Source organism: Bufo bufo, chromosome 9 (genome assembly GCF_905171765.1).
Source record: "Bufo bufo chromosome 9, aBufBuf1.1, whole genome shotgun sequence".
Lineage (NCBI taxonomy): Eukaryota > Metazoa > Chordata > Amphibia > Anura > Bufonidae > Bufo > Bufo bufo.
Window position 1 is genome coordinate 58157261 of NC_053397.1, and position 15856 is coordinate 58173116.

A 15856-nucleotide genomic window follows, 5' to 3' on the forward strand; every position below is an offset into this window, starting at 1 on the left:
TATTACAATTCAGGCCAGCAAATGGCAGTACTGAATTTGTAATATAGTGATCTATATATATATATAGGGTAATGGAGAAAATCTAATGATTGCATGTTGGGGGCTGCCTGGGGGCTGAAAAAACTGAGAAAAAAATAAATATTCAAATCTCTTCTCAAAATGCATAAACAATAAAAAAATCTATATCATGGCATTGCCCGTACTATTAAAATATAAAAAAAACTTAGCCCTCACTGTGAATGGTGTCACTTTACCTCCCCCCAAAAATTTAATAAGTGATCAAAAAAGTCACACACCCCAAAATAATATTAACAAAAACTACAGACTGTCCCACCAAAAATAAGCCCTCACACATCTCCATAGACATAACTATAAAAAAAAGTTATGGGGGTCGGAATATGGCGATGAAAAGAAACTATACATACATGGTATCGCTGTAATCATACTAACCTAGGGTTGAGCGGTAAACTGGTGTCAGCGATATACCGCGGTATTAAGAAACAGCGATATGGCGATATCGCTGTTTCCTAATAACATTGGTATTTTGTGACCTCATAGAAGCAGTCACATGTGCACTGACAGCTTCTAAATCTGTGTCCGCCCCCCCGCCACTGCATAACAGTACTCACAACGACATTACTGCCCGCAGCAGCCACCCCCCGACTCCTAGTAGCTCCACATATTCATGTCTCCGTCCACTGACGTCGGAATCGGATAACGGCAGCGGCGAGCACAACAGCCAGGCGGGAAAAGTCCCAACTCCCACACAGAGTTTAGCCTGCGAGGAGTGAGACGAGACCTTAAACATAGAATAGAACCGGCCCGAGTGTCATACATAAAGGTGCTATGTCTCTGTCTTCTGCAAGCTGCGGTCTGCACACTGATCTGTAATAGCAGGCATTAGGGAATAATGAGTCCTCCATACGTGAGCAACATGACATTATACTGAGGGGGTCAAAACTTGTTCATACAGTGGAACGTCTCCTTGTGTTTTTTTTTTCCTCTTTTTTTATATGGGTATTTATTGCGATAAATTTCTTAATATCGTTATAGTCTGAATATTTTTGATATCACCCAACCCTATACTAACCTAGAGAATGAAGAGCACAAGTCAGTTTACCGCATAGTGAACAAAACCATAAAACTGTGGCGGAATAGCTTTTTTTTTTTTCTCTCTCAATTCCACCCCATCTGGATTTTTTTTTTTCTAGCTTCCGACTACATTATATGTAATATTAAATGGTGCCATTAGAAAGTGCAACTTGTCCTGCAAAAAATAAGCCCTCATACAGCCGTGTGAATGGTAAAAGAAACAAGTTATGGCTCTGAGAAGGCTGGGAGCGAAAAACGAAAACCGCCAAAACAAAAAAATCGCCATGTCAGGAAGGGGTTAATTCACATACCATCTCATCCCTTCATTGAACTTTGACCTAAACCTTTGCTGAAACAACCAAGATGCAACCGTGCTGCTCGGTGCACTCTGCACTTTCGGGTTTCGTCAGCTCTGCCCTGTAGTTTCTATAGATCCGCACTCTGTATGTTGGAAATGTCGCGCAGAGCTGATGAAACCCATCAGTATGGGGTATGAATAATACTTTAACATTTGTATGTCTGTATTTTTTTGTCCTAGGGAAAGGTGCAGCAAGTTTTGATGAGTTTGGGAATAATAAATACCAGAACCGTAGGACAATGAGCAGCTCGGACAGAGCCATGATGAATGCGTTTAAGGAAATTTCCACTATGGCAGACAGAATAAACCTCCCCCGTAATATTATTGTAAGTCAGCATCTCGTGAAAGCCTTATATATCACTTCTCTAAAATGCGTAATGTGGTTTTTATTTATTTTTATTCTTTTTACAGGATCGGACAAATAATTTATTTAAACAAGTGTATGAACAGAAGAGCTTGAAGGGTAGAAGTAACGACGCCATAGCTTCTGCATGTCTGTATATTGCCTGTAGACAAGAAGGTGTACCCCGGACATTTAAAGGTTTTTTAATTTCTTGTCTAAGTTCTTGATGCTAATGTTTTAGAAAGGTGTGCTCGATTTTGACTTGTATGTATAGTCTTGGGTGAATGGGGAGTGTGTTGCAATGGAACGATTTGAGTTTTTTATTTATATTTTTAGTTTTTATTTGATAACTTGTGTAAAACGTCCCTTCTCCATGACTTAATGTGCAGGATTAAAGCCCGCGTCCAGGTGACATACAGGTATGGCGCTTGGTCACTGAGTTGAGTGAAGCAGATCTAGAATGCATTAAAGCCCACACACCCTTTGACATGGAATTTTATATTTTTTTTGCATAGGTTAATGGTTTCCTTGAGCAGAAGCTTTCACTTTGCAATCTTTATTCCTTCCTTAATTTTCAAACCCCTGATATTCAGGTTACAACCTGCTAGTTTGTGGATGTGTCCGTGTCCAGAATGCTGCAGTCTTCACTAGTTTGTGTATCGGCACGGCTTCATTCCTGTACGGATTTCCCCTTCTATAGCTCATGAGGGAATCTTCTCTCGCTTGTACTGACCAACGCTGTTGCTGAGGGATGTGATCCCATCCTGCAGAGTTGGCCTTGGGTTGCTCTGCTTTCTGTCTACACTTCTATACAACCTATGTGACTCTCCTCCTCCAAACTATGTGTGCGCCTTCCTCCTATCTACACAAATGTAAGGCCTTCGTGCCTGTGCTGCGGACCACAAATGGCCGTCCGCAATATATCGGCACTGGCTGTGTGCACTCTGATGCGGAGCCATCGATTGAACGGGTCTGTGATTTACAAAAGGTAGGCCATGTCCTATCTTTTGCAGTGCGGATACACGGACCTGAAAGCCCACGGAAGTGCTTTGGGGTATTTCCATGGGCTTCCTATCCATGTCTCTGCCCTGCAAGAGATGGGACATGTCCTATCTTTGGCCATATTTTGCGGATTGAGGAGCCATTCAAGTCAATCCACATGGCCTTTGCCTGTGTATTGTGGACCCTCAAATTTGCGGTCTGCAATACTGGCACGGATGCCTTAAGTTCGTCTGAACGAGCCCTTATTCTGTTAGTTTTCTGACTCCCTACAGGCTATGCTTTGTGGGCATCTCTGGTTGATGAGAAAATCAGCTATTTACCGTGAAATAAAAATACTTGTTTTGTTTATGTATGCCCCTCTAGGAGGGGGTCATCAGCCCAGACCTGGGCATAGGTTTGAGAGACCTTCCAATAAAGTGACAACGCCTAACTGTTAGTGTTTTCTTCCATTCTATGCCTCCTTGAGCGCCAATGACAGACCGTGCAATTTCACCTGCTGTGTTGTGTTTATTCTCATGAAGGCCCCACTGAGTGGGATAATGTCCTCCCCTGGACTCATCTGAAGCAGATTATTTGTGCCGTTTATTAAAACTCACTTGCTCTTGTGAACTGACTACGTAGTCTGACAACGGCGTTTGTTTGCTTTGTAGAAATCTGCGCCGTCTCAAGGATCTCCAAGAAAGAAATTGGCAGATGTTTTAAGCTGATCTTGAAGGCGCTGGAAACAAATGTGGATTTGATTACGACGGGAGACTAATGTCCAGGTTCTGTTCAAATTGGGTCTCACCAAACAAGTGCAGATGGCAGCTACTTACATTGCACGCAAAGCTGTGGAGCTGGACTTGGTTCTGGAAGAAGTCCCATATCCGTGGCAGCTGCTCCATTTACATGGCTTCACAAGCATCTGCTGAAAAGAGAACGCAGAAAGGTTAGTACAATGCTGCTTAGATGACCCATTTGCTGCAAAGTGAAACGCTCCCGCCTAGGCCCTGTATACATCTGTATATGCCTAAAAGGTCAGTTGTATACAGTACGGAGTCGGTGAGACTCATACTTTCACTTCCTGATCTGTTTGCCTATACAATACATAGCAGGGTTGCAATGTTCATTCTGTCACCAGAGGGCACCACTGCACAAAAAAAAGGGTATTAGTCCCAGAATGACGACTTATCGCTGGCCCAAACATAGATAACAGCTGTCTGATTGCTGGGAAACCCTGCGATTATGGGAATGGGGGTCCCATGTCCCCAGTTAAATGGTTGTGGTGGTCAAGCTGTATGGGACTGTGGGGAATGGCCAAGTACTGTGTTCTGCCATCTCCAGCAGTCCATGGAGATCAAGCATGGCAGTGCTATGGTCTATCACTGTTACATTCACATGAAGACACTGATCCCTCTCGTGATCAATGCTACCCCCCTTTTCCCCCCACCAATCAAAAAACTTATCGCCTTAGCCTGTGAATTAGGAAATGGTTACCATAAATATTCGTTCATGTTTGGCCATTATCCTATCTGCACCCAGCTGCCACCTTACTGTAACTACCTGGTTGTCTTTTGCATCTGTTCTATAGGGCCAGAATATTCATTTGTATGGGATATGAAACAATCCAAGCACATATTGCAAATGCAACCCCATTTAGGGCTGAAACGATTAATCGAGTAATTCAACACAAAAAAAATCCTCGATGCAAAAAATGTATTTGTCATGTGACCACGGAGCGGGAGTGAAGCGCTTGCTATTACTCACCGCTCCGTGGACACCCGCTGGCCAGTACCCCCATCGTCACACATCGTCAGGTCAGTGCACTTCTTTATAGATGAGCAGCTAACGCCATTTACACATGTGTTCATGCGTGTCTGCAGTTTTCATGGCTGAACAACATGTAGTCACTCTGGCAGATTACGGCGGACAATATGGCTCCAGTGTGCACAGCGCCCGGCACCGTCCTGTACTGCAGCACTCGTCCATGTGTCCTCTATCAAGGTCACATTACCCATCATTGCACCGTCGCGGCTTCCCTCTTCCCACAGTGCCTTGTTCAGCCGCTGCACAGCGATTATCTGCGGAGTCCCAGGCAGGGCTGATGCTGGTTCCCGTGTGTGACGGTAGATCTGCACTCGGTCACCATGCAGGAGCTCATCACTTGTGTGGATCACATTCACTTCAACCTGGAGCTGGCTGTAGAGTAGCAGCTGGGGGCACAACCTCTCCCCTTCCGGGCATGGACAGTAAGTGATGAGTGGGCCGATGGGGCAGGGTACTCTGCAGCTGGTCTGTGTCAGCCTGTGTGGCTGATGTCACGGCTCCAGTGGGGCGGTCACCTAGAGCGCACTCACTGGGGCAAGCTGATGGCACTGGGGGAAAGTGAGCACTTGGGTGATCGCACAGGGGGAACAAAGGGTTTTGGGCCTGATGGCAGGGGGTCTGAGGTTTTTATAAAGGAAACCAGTATTCGTTTTTTTCTTATTAAATTACTCGATTCATCGTATAAATAATCAATAGAATTCTCAATTCTAAAATAATCGTTTCCTGCAGCCCTAAACCCCATTTAATTGTGTACAATGGGTTCTTCATTTGTAGGGAATATCTAACAAATCTGCTGCACAAGAATTGAACTTTAGGCTGGCTGCTTCTGGTAGCAATTTAAAACCCCAGAATCTTTTAAGATTCACTGTGGTGCATGCATACCTCATCAGGGAATCCACCAGAAATATGCCATGTACAGTAGTTACGTGTAGTGTTACCTAGTTAAAAAAGGCAAGTGTAATTTAGGCTTAAAACTGGTTCATTTCACAGGATAGGAGATAAGTATCTGATCGGCGGAGATCCATCCACTTTGGGGCCCGCCAGGTCACCAGATTGGGGGCCACTGTTCCCCCACTTGAATGGCGCAGTGGACATGAATGCACACAGTCTCCATTAACTGTCTGGGTCTGCCAGAGATTATCGGAATGCCTGTCTGCCATGCCATTCATTGGTCCCCATTCTTGTGCTCAGTGGGGGCACGGCAGTCAAAACCCCCTGCCCAATCAGACCATTCTGAGGAAAGGGGTTGTCACATTACCACGACAGAACACTACAGGACATCCTGAATCTGGTCCCAAGGTCGGCTGACTTCACACAAGTATAATAGAAGTGCAGGATCCCTGTGATTCAGGTCATTAGACCTACAATGAAGCCTGGAACTTCCCAGACATAATACAGCATGGACATGCAGCCGTATTTCACATGACACACTGTATGCAGCGTGTATCTGTGGTATCAGACCACCTCACCTTGATGTCTCCTTTCCACAGAAATCGGTGACATAGCCGGTGTAGCTGATGTCACCATCCGACAGTCTACAGACTCATCTACCCACGGGCTCAGACTTGTTCCTGCAGACTTCAAGTTGACACACCCGTTGACAAGTTGCGCAATTATAAAACAACCTTGTGCGGTTCTGGAATAGTTGAGTTGTGTTGCAGTTTTTTTTTCAGGTGTTGCAGACACGTCAAGCACAATTGGTGAATCTGCAGCAAGTCTGAAAAACATTCAAGCATTTTCTATATGTATATATCATAGCAGGTTTAAATATTTAAGATTTGAAACAACTGCGTGTTTCTTTGTTTTGCATACATTGTATATTGATGGCTAGTAAACGGCTAATAAATACTTTCCAGAAAACTGTTCCTAGTCATCCTTTAGGAGCCCGACAACTCCCGCTTTGTACGCAGAAGATGTCGGCACCCCTGGTGACGTTCAGCTCGGTGTACATTGTAACAGTCGACTTCCTGTTTTAATGAATGCAATTTTCTATGTAATATATACTTTTCTGTAATTGAATGGCTTACTGTGCTTTTCTTTTGAAGACCTTTTCTTCTTCGTAAATGTCACCGCCTCATGGTCACTAATGGCCAAACCCACATTCTGTTTCCTAAATGTTTTAGGCCTCTTGCACACGAATGTTGTGCATCCGTTCGTGCAATGGGGACTGCAATTTGCAGTCCCCAATGCACGGGCAACGTCGTGCGGCGGCCGGGACGGATCGAGACCCATTCAGCTTGAATGGGTCTGTGATCCGTCCGCACCGCAAAAATAGGAAAGTTCTATTTTTCAGCAGTGCGGAGGCCCGGACAGAAACACCACGGAAGCACTCCGTATTGCTTACGCGGGGTTCCGTTCCACATCTCCGTGATTGCGGGACCATTTAAGTGAAGGGTTCTGCATCTGTGATGCGGAGTGCAAGAGGCCTTAATGGTAGTATCCAGCCATAAAGTTCAGGGTTGTATTGCTTAAAGGGAACCCGTCATCATGAAAATGCTAATTAATCTGCAGGCAGCATGTTATAGAACAGGAAGAGCTGGGCAGATTGATCTAGTTTTGTGAGATTTACTAAAACTTGTACTTTATACATTTTAAGTTCTGTCATTCTGGGCTCTGTTGAGGAGGCGGTCTTAACGGTGATTGACAGCTATCTCTGTATTCAGCCATAGAAGAAGGCTGTCATTCACTGATGGGACTGACTCCTGGCTACAAAGCCCAAAATAAGCAGGGTTATAAATGGAAAAAATGACCTAGTTTAACTGAATATTTTCCCATAAACCTATATATCAATCTGCTCAGCTCCTCCCGCTCTATAAACTGCTGCCTTCAGCTCTGATACCTTGTTCAACATGACAGGATTCTAACTTGCTGCCCCCATGGTTAGCTTTTTACATGATCTTAACAGGCAATTAACTTAAAAATGTAACTTTATTTGAAACTATTCTGAATGCCCTTAAACTCAGTTGTAATATTAATTTCTTTTTCGCTTTATAAAATGCACTTGATAAGACGCACCCTGGTTTAAGAGGAGGAAAAAAAATAATAAGAAGAAAATAATCGGGACCTAACAGAATTTCAGATCAGTGCCATCAGAGAGAAAAAACAAATTCTGCTACCTTTCCTCGTCCCTCACTACTCTCCAGGTTCGGCCGTCTCTGCTGCATTCTTCACTCCCTGATCTTCTCTGAACCTGCGCTGCAGTGTCCTCGGACTGCACGCAGCATCAGGTCATAGTGTGCGCACTGTACTCAGTCAGGACAGTGCTTCGCTCTCTGCGACTCCTGCCATACTAGCGAGCACTGCCACAATGGAAGCGCCCACTAGTATTCGCTTCATAAGACGCACTGACAATTGAAGTGTGTCTTACAAAACAGAAAGTAGGGTACTTTGGTTTTACTGTTACTGTCAAAAGAGGCACCAAATGTTCAGAGTGTCTGTAGCGTGGAATCTGTACTGTCATACGCAGCTGACGTGTGGTGTATGGGCTTGCGGATTCCACAGTTCTGCAGCTGGCTTCATTACTGGCCGGTAATACACAGCTGTACAGATGTGCTATGCCAGGCTTTAACAAAGCGGGTACAGGCATGTGTGCTGCTGCCAGTATTGAGCTTGCTGCAGTGCCTATCCCTGTGGAATCTGTACGCTGCATACATTATAGACACTGAACTTCAAGTGCCTATTTTGGCAGTAAAATAAAGTATATTATAAAAATGAGTTTTAGGGAATGGAGTTTGAAATGTCAGCGCCGCCATATTTGTTCTAAATTTCCAAGAGAATAACAGGAGCACCATAATGCATGCCTCAGAATCTCTCCCGTTTTTACTAAAACAGCTATTACGGATTGTTGATGCATACTTTTGCCGTTTATGTAGGTGCCGATGAGACGGCCATAAGTCCCCAGCCCAGGGATCGGCAACCTTCGGCACTCCAGCTGCTGTGCAACTACAACAGATTTCAATTGTTGCAGTGGCCCCGACTAAACCTCTTGAATCAATCCACGCCCTTTATATTTTTTTTTACATACTTTCTTCTAGGACATTAACCCCCTTAATGACTGGGGTTTTTTTTTCTTCAATTATTCATTTTTTTTTTACTACCAGCCTTCCCAAAGCCTTAACTTTTTTTTTTTTTTCATTTCAGTCTTATGAGGGCTTGTTCTTTTGCAGAACAAGTAGTACTTATAGTGGCACTATTTACGGTTGCATAAAATGTGGTGGGAAAGCAATTTCAAATGTGTGAAAACCATAAAAAAATACCACATTTTATATCTTGTGTTTTTAATACTGAAAAAAAATAAAATAAAACTGGAAAATACTTTTCTTTGCCTCACTATTCTTACCCTTTACCTTTATGTATGGAACTGTGTGGGGGCGATCTGTGCTTTCATTGATATCTGGAGTGTGTATGACTTCGATCACTTCTTATCATTTTTTTTTTTTTTTTGTGGAGGCCAGTGTAGAAAAAACTGCAATTGACTTTATTTTTTTCCCCCTCATTCTGCTGCTTGCTGTATGGGATAAGTACCGGTATTCATATTTTAATAGTATGGGGTTTTTCGAACATGGTGATACCCATGATGTTGTGTTTTTTTTTATTGTCTTTATGTATTGAAATGTTAGGGAAAGGAGTGATTTGAATTTCTTTTTTAAATATTTTATTTTTCACTTTTTAAAATTTTCTCCTAGGGAACTATAACAAGCAATCCTTAGACTTGCTTTTCTCAGACTCCAAATGTATTAGTCTGAGAATTACACTAAGGGGGGGGTCACATAAGACCGGTGTCTAAAACGCCCCTGCGCTGCATCCGCATGAAGTTATGTATAACCTCAGCGTATCCAGTGTGGTCTAAATGGAAGCCAGAATCTAAAACAGATGTAGAAAATAATGGAGACTGGCCTGCGGCTCGTCCACCTTCCTGGCGATGCCTGCTTTTTTAGGCCTGGCATGAGTGGGGAGAAGTCATAGATTGCAGCGCAAATGACCTTTGCGCTGCAATCTGCATCAGATATATGCCTACTATTGTCGTATCTCTGATCATACAGTGCCTTGCAAAAGTATTCACCCCTTGACTTTTTTTTTCGTATTTTGGTGCTCACATCCTGAATACCAAGGATTGTTTGAGGATTTGCGTCATTTTAACTTACAGAACATGCCCACAACTTGAAGTCATTTAACAGGAATAACAGAAAAAGTCAATGTGCATAACTATTAAACACCCCCCCCCCCCCCCCCCTTCTAGTCAAAACTTTGTAGAGCCACCTTTTGCGGCAATCACAGCTCCAAGTCGTTTTGGATAAGTCTCTGAGCTTGCACATTCACCCATGGGATTTTTGCCCCATTCCTCCTTGCAAAAACTGCTCCATCTCCTTCAAGTTGGATGGTTTGTGCTTGTGAACAGCAATCTTTAAAGGGGTTCTGCAGTTTTTTAAACTGATCTATCCTCTGATCGGCAGAGGTCTGACACGCGGGGCCCCCGCCGATCAGCTGCTTGAGAAGGCAAGTGGTTCTGGCAGTAGCGCCGCGGCCTCCTCACTGTTTACTGCCGGCAGAGACGTCGCGACTAGTATCAATGGCTGGGCGGGGCTAAGCTCCATTCAAGTGAACAGAGCTTAGCCCGCCAGGCCGTTGAAACTAGTCTTGACATTACTGGGCCTGTGGTAAACAGCAAGAAGGCTGCGGTGCTACTGCCAGCACCACTGCCTTCTCAAACAGCCGATAAGTCGGGGGTCCTGGGGTTGGACCCCCGCTGATCAGATGCTGATGCTCTATCCAAAGGTTAGATCATAGTTTAAGAAAACTGTAAACCCCTTTAAGTCTGACCTGATTTTCTATTGGATTGAGATCTGAGCTTTGACTAGGCCATTCCAACGCCTTTACATGTTTCCCCTTAAACTATCAAGTGTTGCTTTAGCAGCAGTGTGGTACAGGTTTTGCTCAAGAATATCCCTGTATTTAGCACCATCCATCTTTCCCTCAACTCTGACCAGTTTCCAGTCCCATCCCACAGCATGATGCTGCCCCCACATGTTTCACTGTGGGGATGGTGTTCTTTGGGTGATGTGATGGGTTTGCACAGACAGCGTTTTCTTTGGCTGAAAAGTTCAATTTTAGTCTCATGAGACCAGAGCACCTTCCTCAAACTAGGAATAATAGTAAGTGCTCTTAGATCCCTGAGTGCGCTCTATGTAGGCTGCTACTTAGTTCATATTCTTCGGACCCATGAAAGGTCCTTCTTTTTAAGGCTGTAATGTAACAAAACATGGAAAAAGTCGAGAGGTGAGAGGGGGTTTGAATACTTTTGCAAGGCACTGTAAATGACCCTCTAAGTTCCTATGGATCCCTAAGACGGACAGGAACTAATATGGAGAACCAAAGGCTGCTGCACACTACATCCAGCTCTCCCAATGCTTGCTCAGGGGAGCCAGTACATGGCTGGGAGCGTGCTCTGTTTTTTTTTTTTTTTCTTTCTATAATCTCACAGAAGCTGTTGTCACCTTAAGGGGTTAAACGTGTGTGCAACCTGATCGTTGATTGTATACATTTTCTCGGGTGCCCACTGCACTCGCAAGCAGGTGCCATCTTTAAAATCCACTGTAAGGTGGGTGGGAATGGGTTTATATTTGATTATGAATGGTCAGGCTCTTTACGAGCCATGAATGAAGTGATCAAATTCTGCCACTAAGGGGCCTTGCCAAAAATGATTTATAATAATAGGAATTGCAGCTATGATGAATAGGGTCCGGAGGTGGCAGTGCATGTGGGACGGCCATTCTTCTCAGAGGTATAGAAGCAATAAGTAGAGTGCTGGATGTAGTGTGCGATCACATTTGCATTTCCGTTTGTATATGTATTTCGCCATAGCGATCTGCACTACAGGCGGTTGTGCTGACCAACCCCCTTATTCTTTTCTTTATAGAAGCAATAATGATGTTGGTCAAGTGTACTTGGCCGTGACAGGTCTTTAACACACAATCTGAATACATGGTTATATTGCGGAAAAAACAAAACTCCTGGCATTGTCACAGAGCTGACCATATGGTGACAAACTGCTAGGGCACCACAGATTTGTGATGGCACTGTGCCATTCAGAACAGCACACAAATATGTAGCTAAGGGGCCACATTGATCTGTGTTACAGGGCCAGCTGTTACATTTCCACTTGGAAGGCACACTGGAGGCTTTTGCATTACTCTTTCAATTCAGGGATGCTCAACCTGCGGCCCTCCAGCGGTTGTTAAACTGCAACTCCCATCATGCCCGTGCTGTAGACTGTCTAGGCATGCTGGGAGTTGTAGTTTTGCAACAGCTGGGGGGCCCTCAGGTAGGGATCCCTGTTTCAAGGTCACAGGGCTTGCGTGAAACCCACGGGTGAAGTGGCAGGTTGGTCTCTTTCTGGAGCATGGGCACATGGTTTTGCAGTTAAATCTCTGCAATGTGTTAGCAACCTGCAAACTAGATAATGAAATGCATGGAATTAAAGGTGTGCCCACTTTCTGGCTGTGTTAACCAATGTGTGATATAAGATGGCACATACCGATATTCCTTTTGCAATAAGCCATGCCACTTTATTGGGCAGATCTCCTGTGCTATCCGCAGCGTTTCCTGTCCATAAAATGGCTGCTGAGTGGAGTCATGTGACCAGATGCATCAGTAAGGGTACCGGCACACGTGGCACGTTTTGTGACTGCAATGATTTTCATTCACCTGAATGGGCTTGCAGAAATCCATATGCTTGCCTCTATTCGGGGTGAATGGAACTGATTTTTAGTGGCAGAATCTTCTGCACAAAATCTGCACGTGTGAAGGCACTTTAAGGGTAAATGCACATGTTCAGGATTTATGTGTGGACCAATCTGCCGGTATTCGCAGGAAATCCGTGCGATCGATTGGTGCGGCTTTTACTGTTTCATTGAATGTGAATGGAAAAAAAATCCAGACAGGAAAAAATTAAATTGACATGCTGAGGATTTTAAAATCCACTAAGTCAAATCTGTGTGGAAAAAAAGAATCTGCATGAGAATTTCAAAATTCTCCTAGAATACAAGTACACGACCTACGGTGCAGATTTTCCGCACACAATCCTGATCGTCCCATTTAAATACACTACCTGTATAAAGCACAGATGGCAGGCGCAGTGTAACTGAATGGAGACTTAGTGATTTGTCTGGTCCACTAATCCCTCGATCAGCAGCCATTGTAAGGACAAGACCTCTGTGCAAACAAAGCTTTAAAAGGATGTACCAGTAACTGCCATATAGTCATCTGAAATATACTTTAGAGCAGGTATGCTCAACCTGCGGCCCCTCCAGCTGTTGTAAAACTACAACTCCCCTTCTGTATGATGATAGCTGTAGGTGTCAGGAAGTGATGGGAGTTGTAGTCTTGCGCAGGGTGGCCAGTTTCTGGCTCCTGTTAAGTGGCACAAAGCTACTCTATCTGCAAAGAGGTGTAAGATGCAGTTTAAACAAAAAAACTGTTCTTCAAAAAACACTGCGGCTACTCTGCAAACAACTGTCAGCGAAACACTTGTTCAACTAACGCTCCCAGCTACACCAAAACCATGCATAGTCATTGCAGTTGGCACAGAGGAATGAGCCGCTCCGTCAAAATAAGTCACTGGGGAAGATTATGTTATCCCACAGATGTCAAACTCTCGGATTCACTCCATAGGATCATCGCTGTGGTAAGTCAGGGAGCCACAGCAAACAAGAATACACGGAGAACAGTTTCCTCAATCTCTGCACGAGGGAGCTGTGTGGGCATGGGAGTACAGCGCTTCTGGAAAAAAGCCACTCGGATGCCACAGTCACATATGACTGGGTAAAGTGATCTGTACAGACCAATTAATGCTGCAGGATTTATTTAATTTTGTTCAATGGGGTTTCTGTGTTTTTTTTTTTTTTTTTACTGATGACCTATTCAGAGGATAGGGCCTCAGTTTCTGATCTGTTGAGGGCAACCCCCCACCGATCAGCTGTTTGAAAAGGCATCGGGGCTCCTGTGAGCGCTGTGGCCTTCTCCCTGCTTTTCTAGGAATGGGTTAAGCGTGATACCAAAAGCACAACCATATACTATGTACCGCACTGGGCTTGGTAAGCAGAACTGCTGCCTTCTCAAAACAGCTGATCAGCGGGGTCCGTGTGTCAGACCCCCCACTGATTACATACTGATTGACCTATCTAGAGCAGGCATGCTCAACCTGCGGCCCTCCAGCTGTTGTAAAACTACAACTCCCACAATGCCCTGCTGATAGCTGTAGGCTGTTCAGGCATGCTGGGAGTTGTAGTTTTGCAACAGCTGGAGGGCCGCAGGTGAGCATGCTCTGATCTAGAGAATAGGTCATCAGTAAAAGAAAATCTTAGAAAACCCTTTTAAATATAGATATTGACCTGGGGAAAATGAAGTGTTTACTAATACTTTTTAAATAGGTCATTTTCTGATCTCCCCCCCATGCCCCCTTTAATGACCCTTTCAGATGAGCGAGTTCCATGCTCCGGACTCAAAGCGTGAGTGCTGACCTGTCCTGACTTCCCATCACTGACGGGTAGCATAGCATTATACTGATTTATGATGCCATGTAACCCTAAGGCCCCTTTAACACGAGCGAGATTTCCGCACGGGTGCAATGCGTGACATGAACCACAGCACCCGCACTGAATCCTGGCCCATTCATTTCAATGGGTCTGTGTACATGAGCGGGTTTTTTTTTTTTCACGCATCGTATTGCGTTGCATGAAAAACGCAGCATGTTCTATATCTGGTTCCCTTGCGTCCTACCAGCAGCACAGATGGGGTTAACTACTCCCGTGGACTGGTAGGACTGATGGCATTTTAATGAGCCCAAGAACCATAACAAACCGGAAGTGACCCTTCCGGCGTCACTTCCGGTTTTCGGCGTTGGCCGAGTATATTCAGTTTTTTCGCCCCCCAGATTTTTGAGACTGGCTGTATTCTGGCTGCGCTAGGGGAGGGGGAGTAGTTAGCCTATTTTTCAAATTATTTTCTGTCTCGAGTAGGATCTAGTTACATCCTCCTAGGGGCGGAGCGCCGCTTATTTTAAAGCTCCTTTTCTCTTTCAATCGTCGTCTGGCAGCACACGCTTTCTAAGCTAGCTCCAGAGCCCAGAAGTACCCTGGTGCTTCTTCTGATATTTGCATTTGCAGTTTTTTTTTTCTGCTGCGCTACTTCGGTGGGCCTCTGCTATGCCCTTTTTTCCTGATGGTTGTCAAATTGTCAGAATTATTCATTCTTTTTTCTTTGCAGTGATGGCTTCACCTAAGGACCTGGAGACCCTTAAATCGTCTCAAAGAGGAAGCATCTGGCTGCTTTGACTGCAGTACGCATGTGGATGACAATTGCCCCTTTTCGAGTTGCGAGGCTTGCCGTAGATCCCAGTCGGCACGGAACCCCACCATGCAGGAAATGTACCAGTGGTCAAGGGATATGTGGATGATTCCATCAAGGGCGTGGTTAACCTGCTGGACGAGAGGCTTCTTGCCGCTACTCAAGCTCCATGGATACCTCCGCACCTGTGGAAAGACCACCGCAATTCCTTTGGTCTCCTCCCATGGCAAAACGCCTTGGTGAATCGTGGGGTTCCATTCCCAAGGTGGACATGGCCATCGCCAAACTGTCAGACGCACTCTGGTGCCAGCAGACGATGGGTCTAGTCTGCAAGACCCCCTTGATAGGAGGGCAGAGTGCACGTTAAGAAGAGGCTACTTGGCTGCTGCAGCCTCTACTTCGACCGCTATCGTGGCTACGGAAGTTTCTTCCTTCCTTCCCTCCTCCGGTCCCCGCCCTAAATCAAATCCAGACGGATGTGGACCAGAGGGTGTCGGGACGGACATCCTGGCCGCATTTAAGACATCAATCTGGCGACTGACTTTTCTGTGCGGACACGGCACCGTACAGGGGGGGGGGGGGGGGGGGGGGGGGGGGGGGTTGCAATGTAAATTTTCGAAGCGCCTTGCAGAGGAGCTCAGGAGGCTAAGCCCTCTGACTATGGGCCTTCTTGCAGGCTCTTGGTTAACCCCCGCTACTCTGCATTCCTTCCGGAAGATTTTTCCTATTCCTTATCCCCTTGTGACGGTCGGGGGGCGTCTCTCCGAGTTCAAGGATGTCTGGGATCAGGAGATTCCGGACCCTTGCTTCCTAGAGGTCATTTCCGAGGGCTACTTAATAAACCTCAGTGCCTCCTCCGGAAGATTTGTCATCAACCCGCGCCTACCGCCCCGCCAGGCAGGCAATTCTGG

General features: G+C 45.2%; 1 protein-coding gene across 1 annotated transcript; it reads left to right on the top strand.

Moving 5' to 3' along the window:
- The first annotated feature begins 1234 nt into the window (after positions 1 to 1234).
- LOC120979786 (transcription initiation factor IIB-like) lies at positions 1235 to 7270 on the top strand. Its single transcript, XM_040408744.1, is given in 10 exon segments — positions 1235 to 1776; positions 1862 to 1991; positions 3446 to 3547; positions 3550 to 3570; positions 3573 to 3641; positions 3644 to 3673; positions 3676 to 3723; positions 6092 to 6133; positions 6136 to 6205; positions 7198 to 7270. Coding segments are annotated over 10 exon segments (777 nt in total). The 5' UTR covers positions 1235 to 1584.
- The last annotated feature ends 8586 nt before the right edge of the window (positions 7271 to 15856 follow it).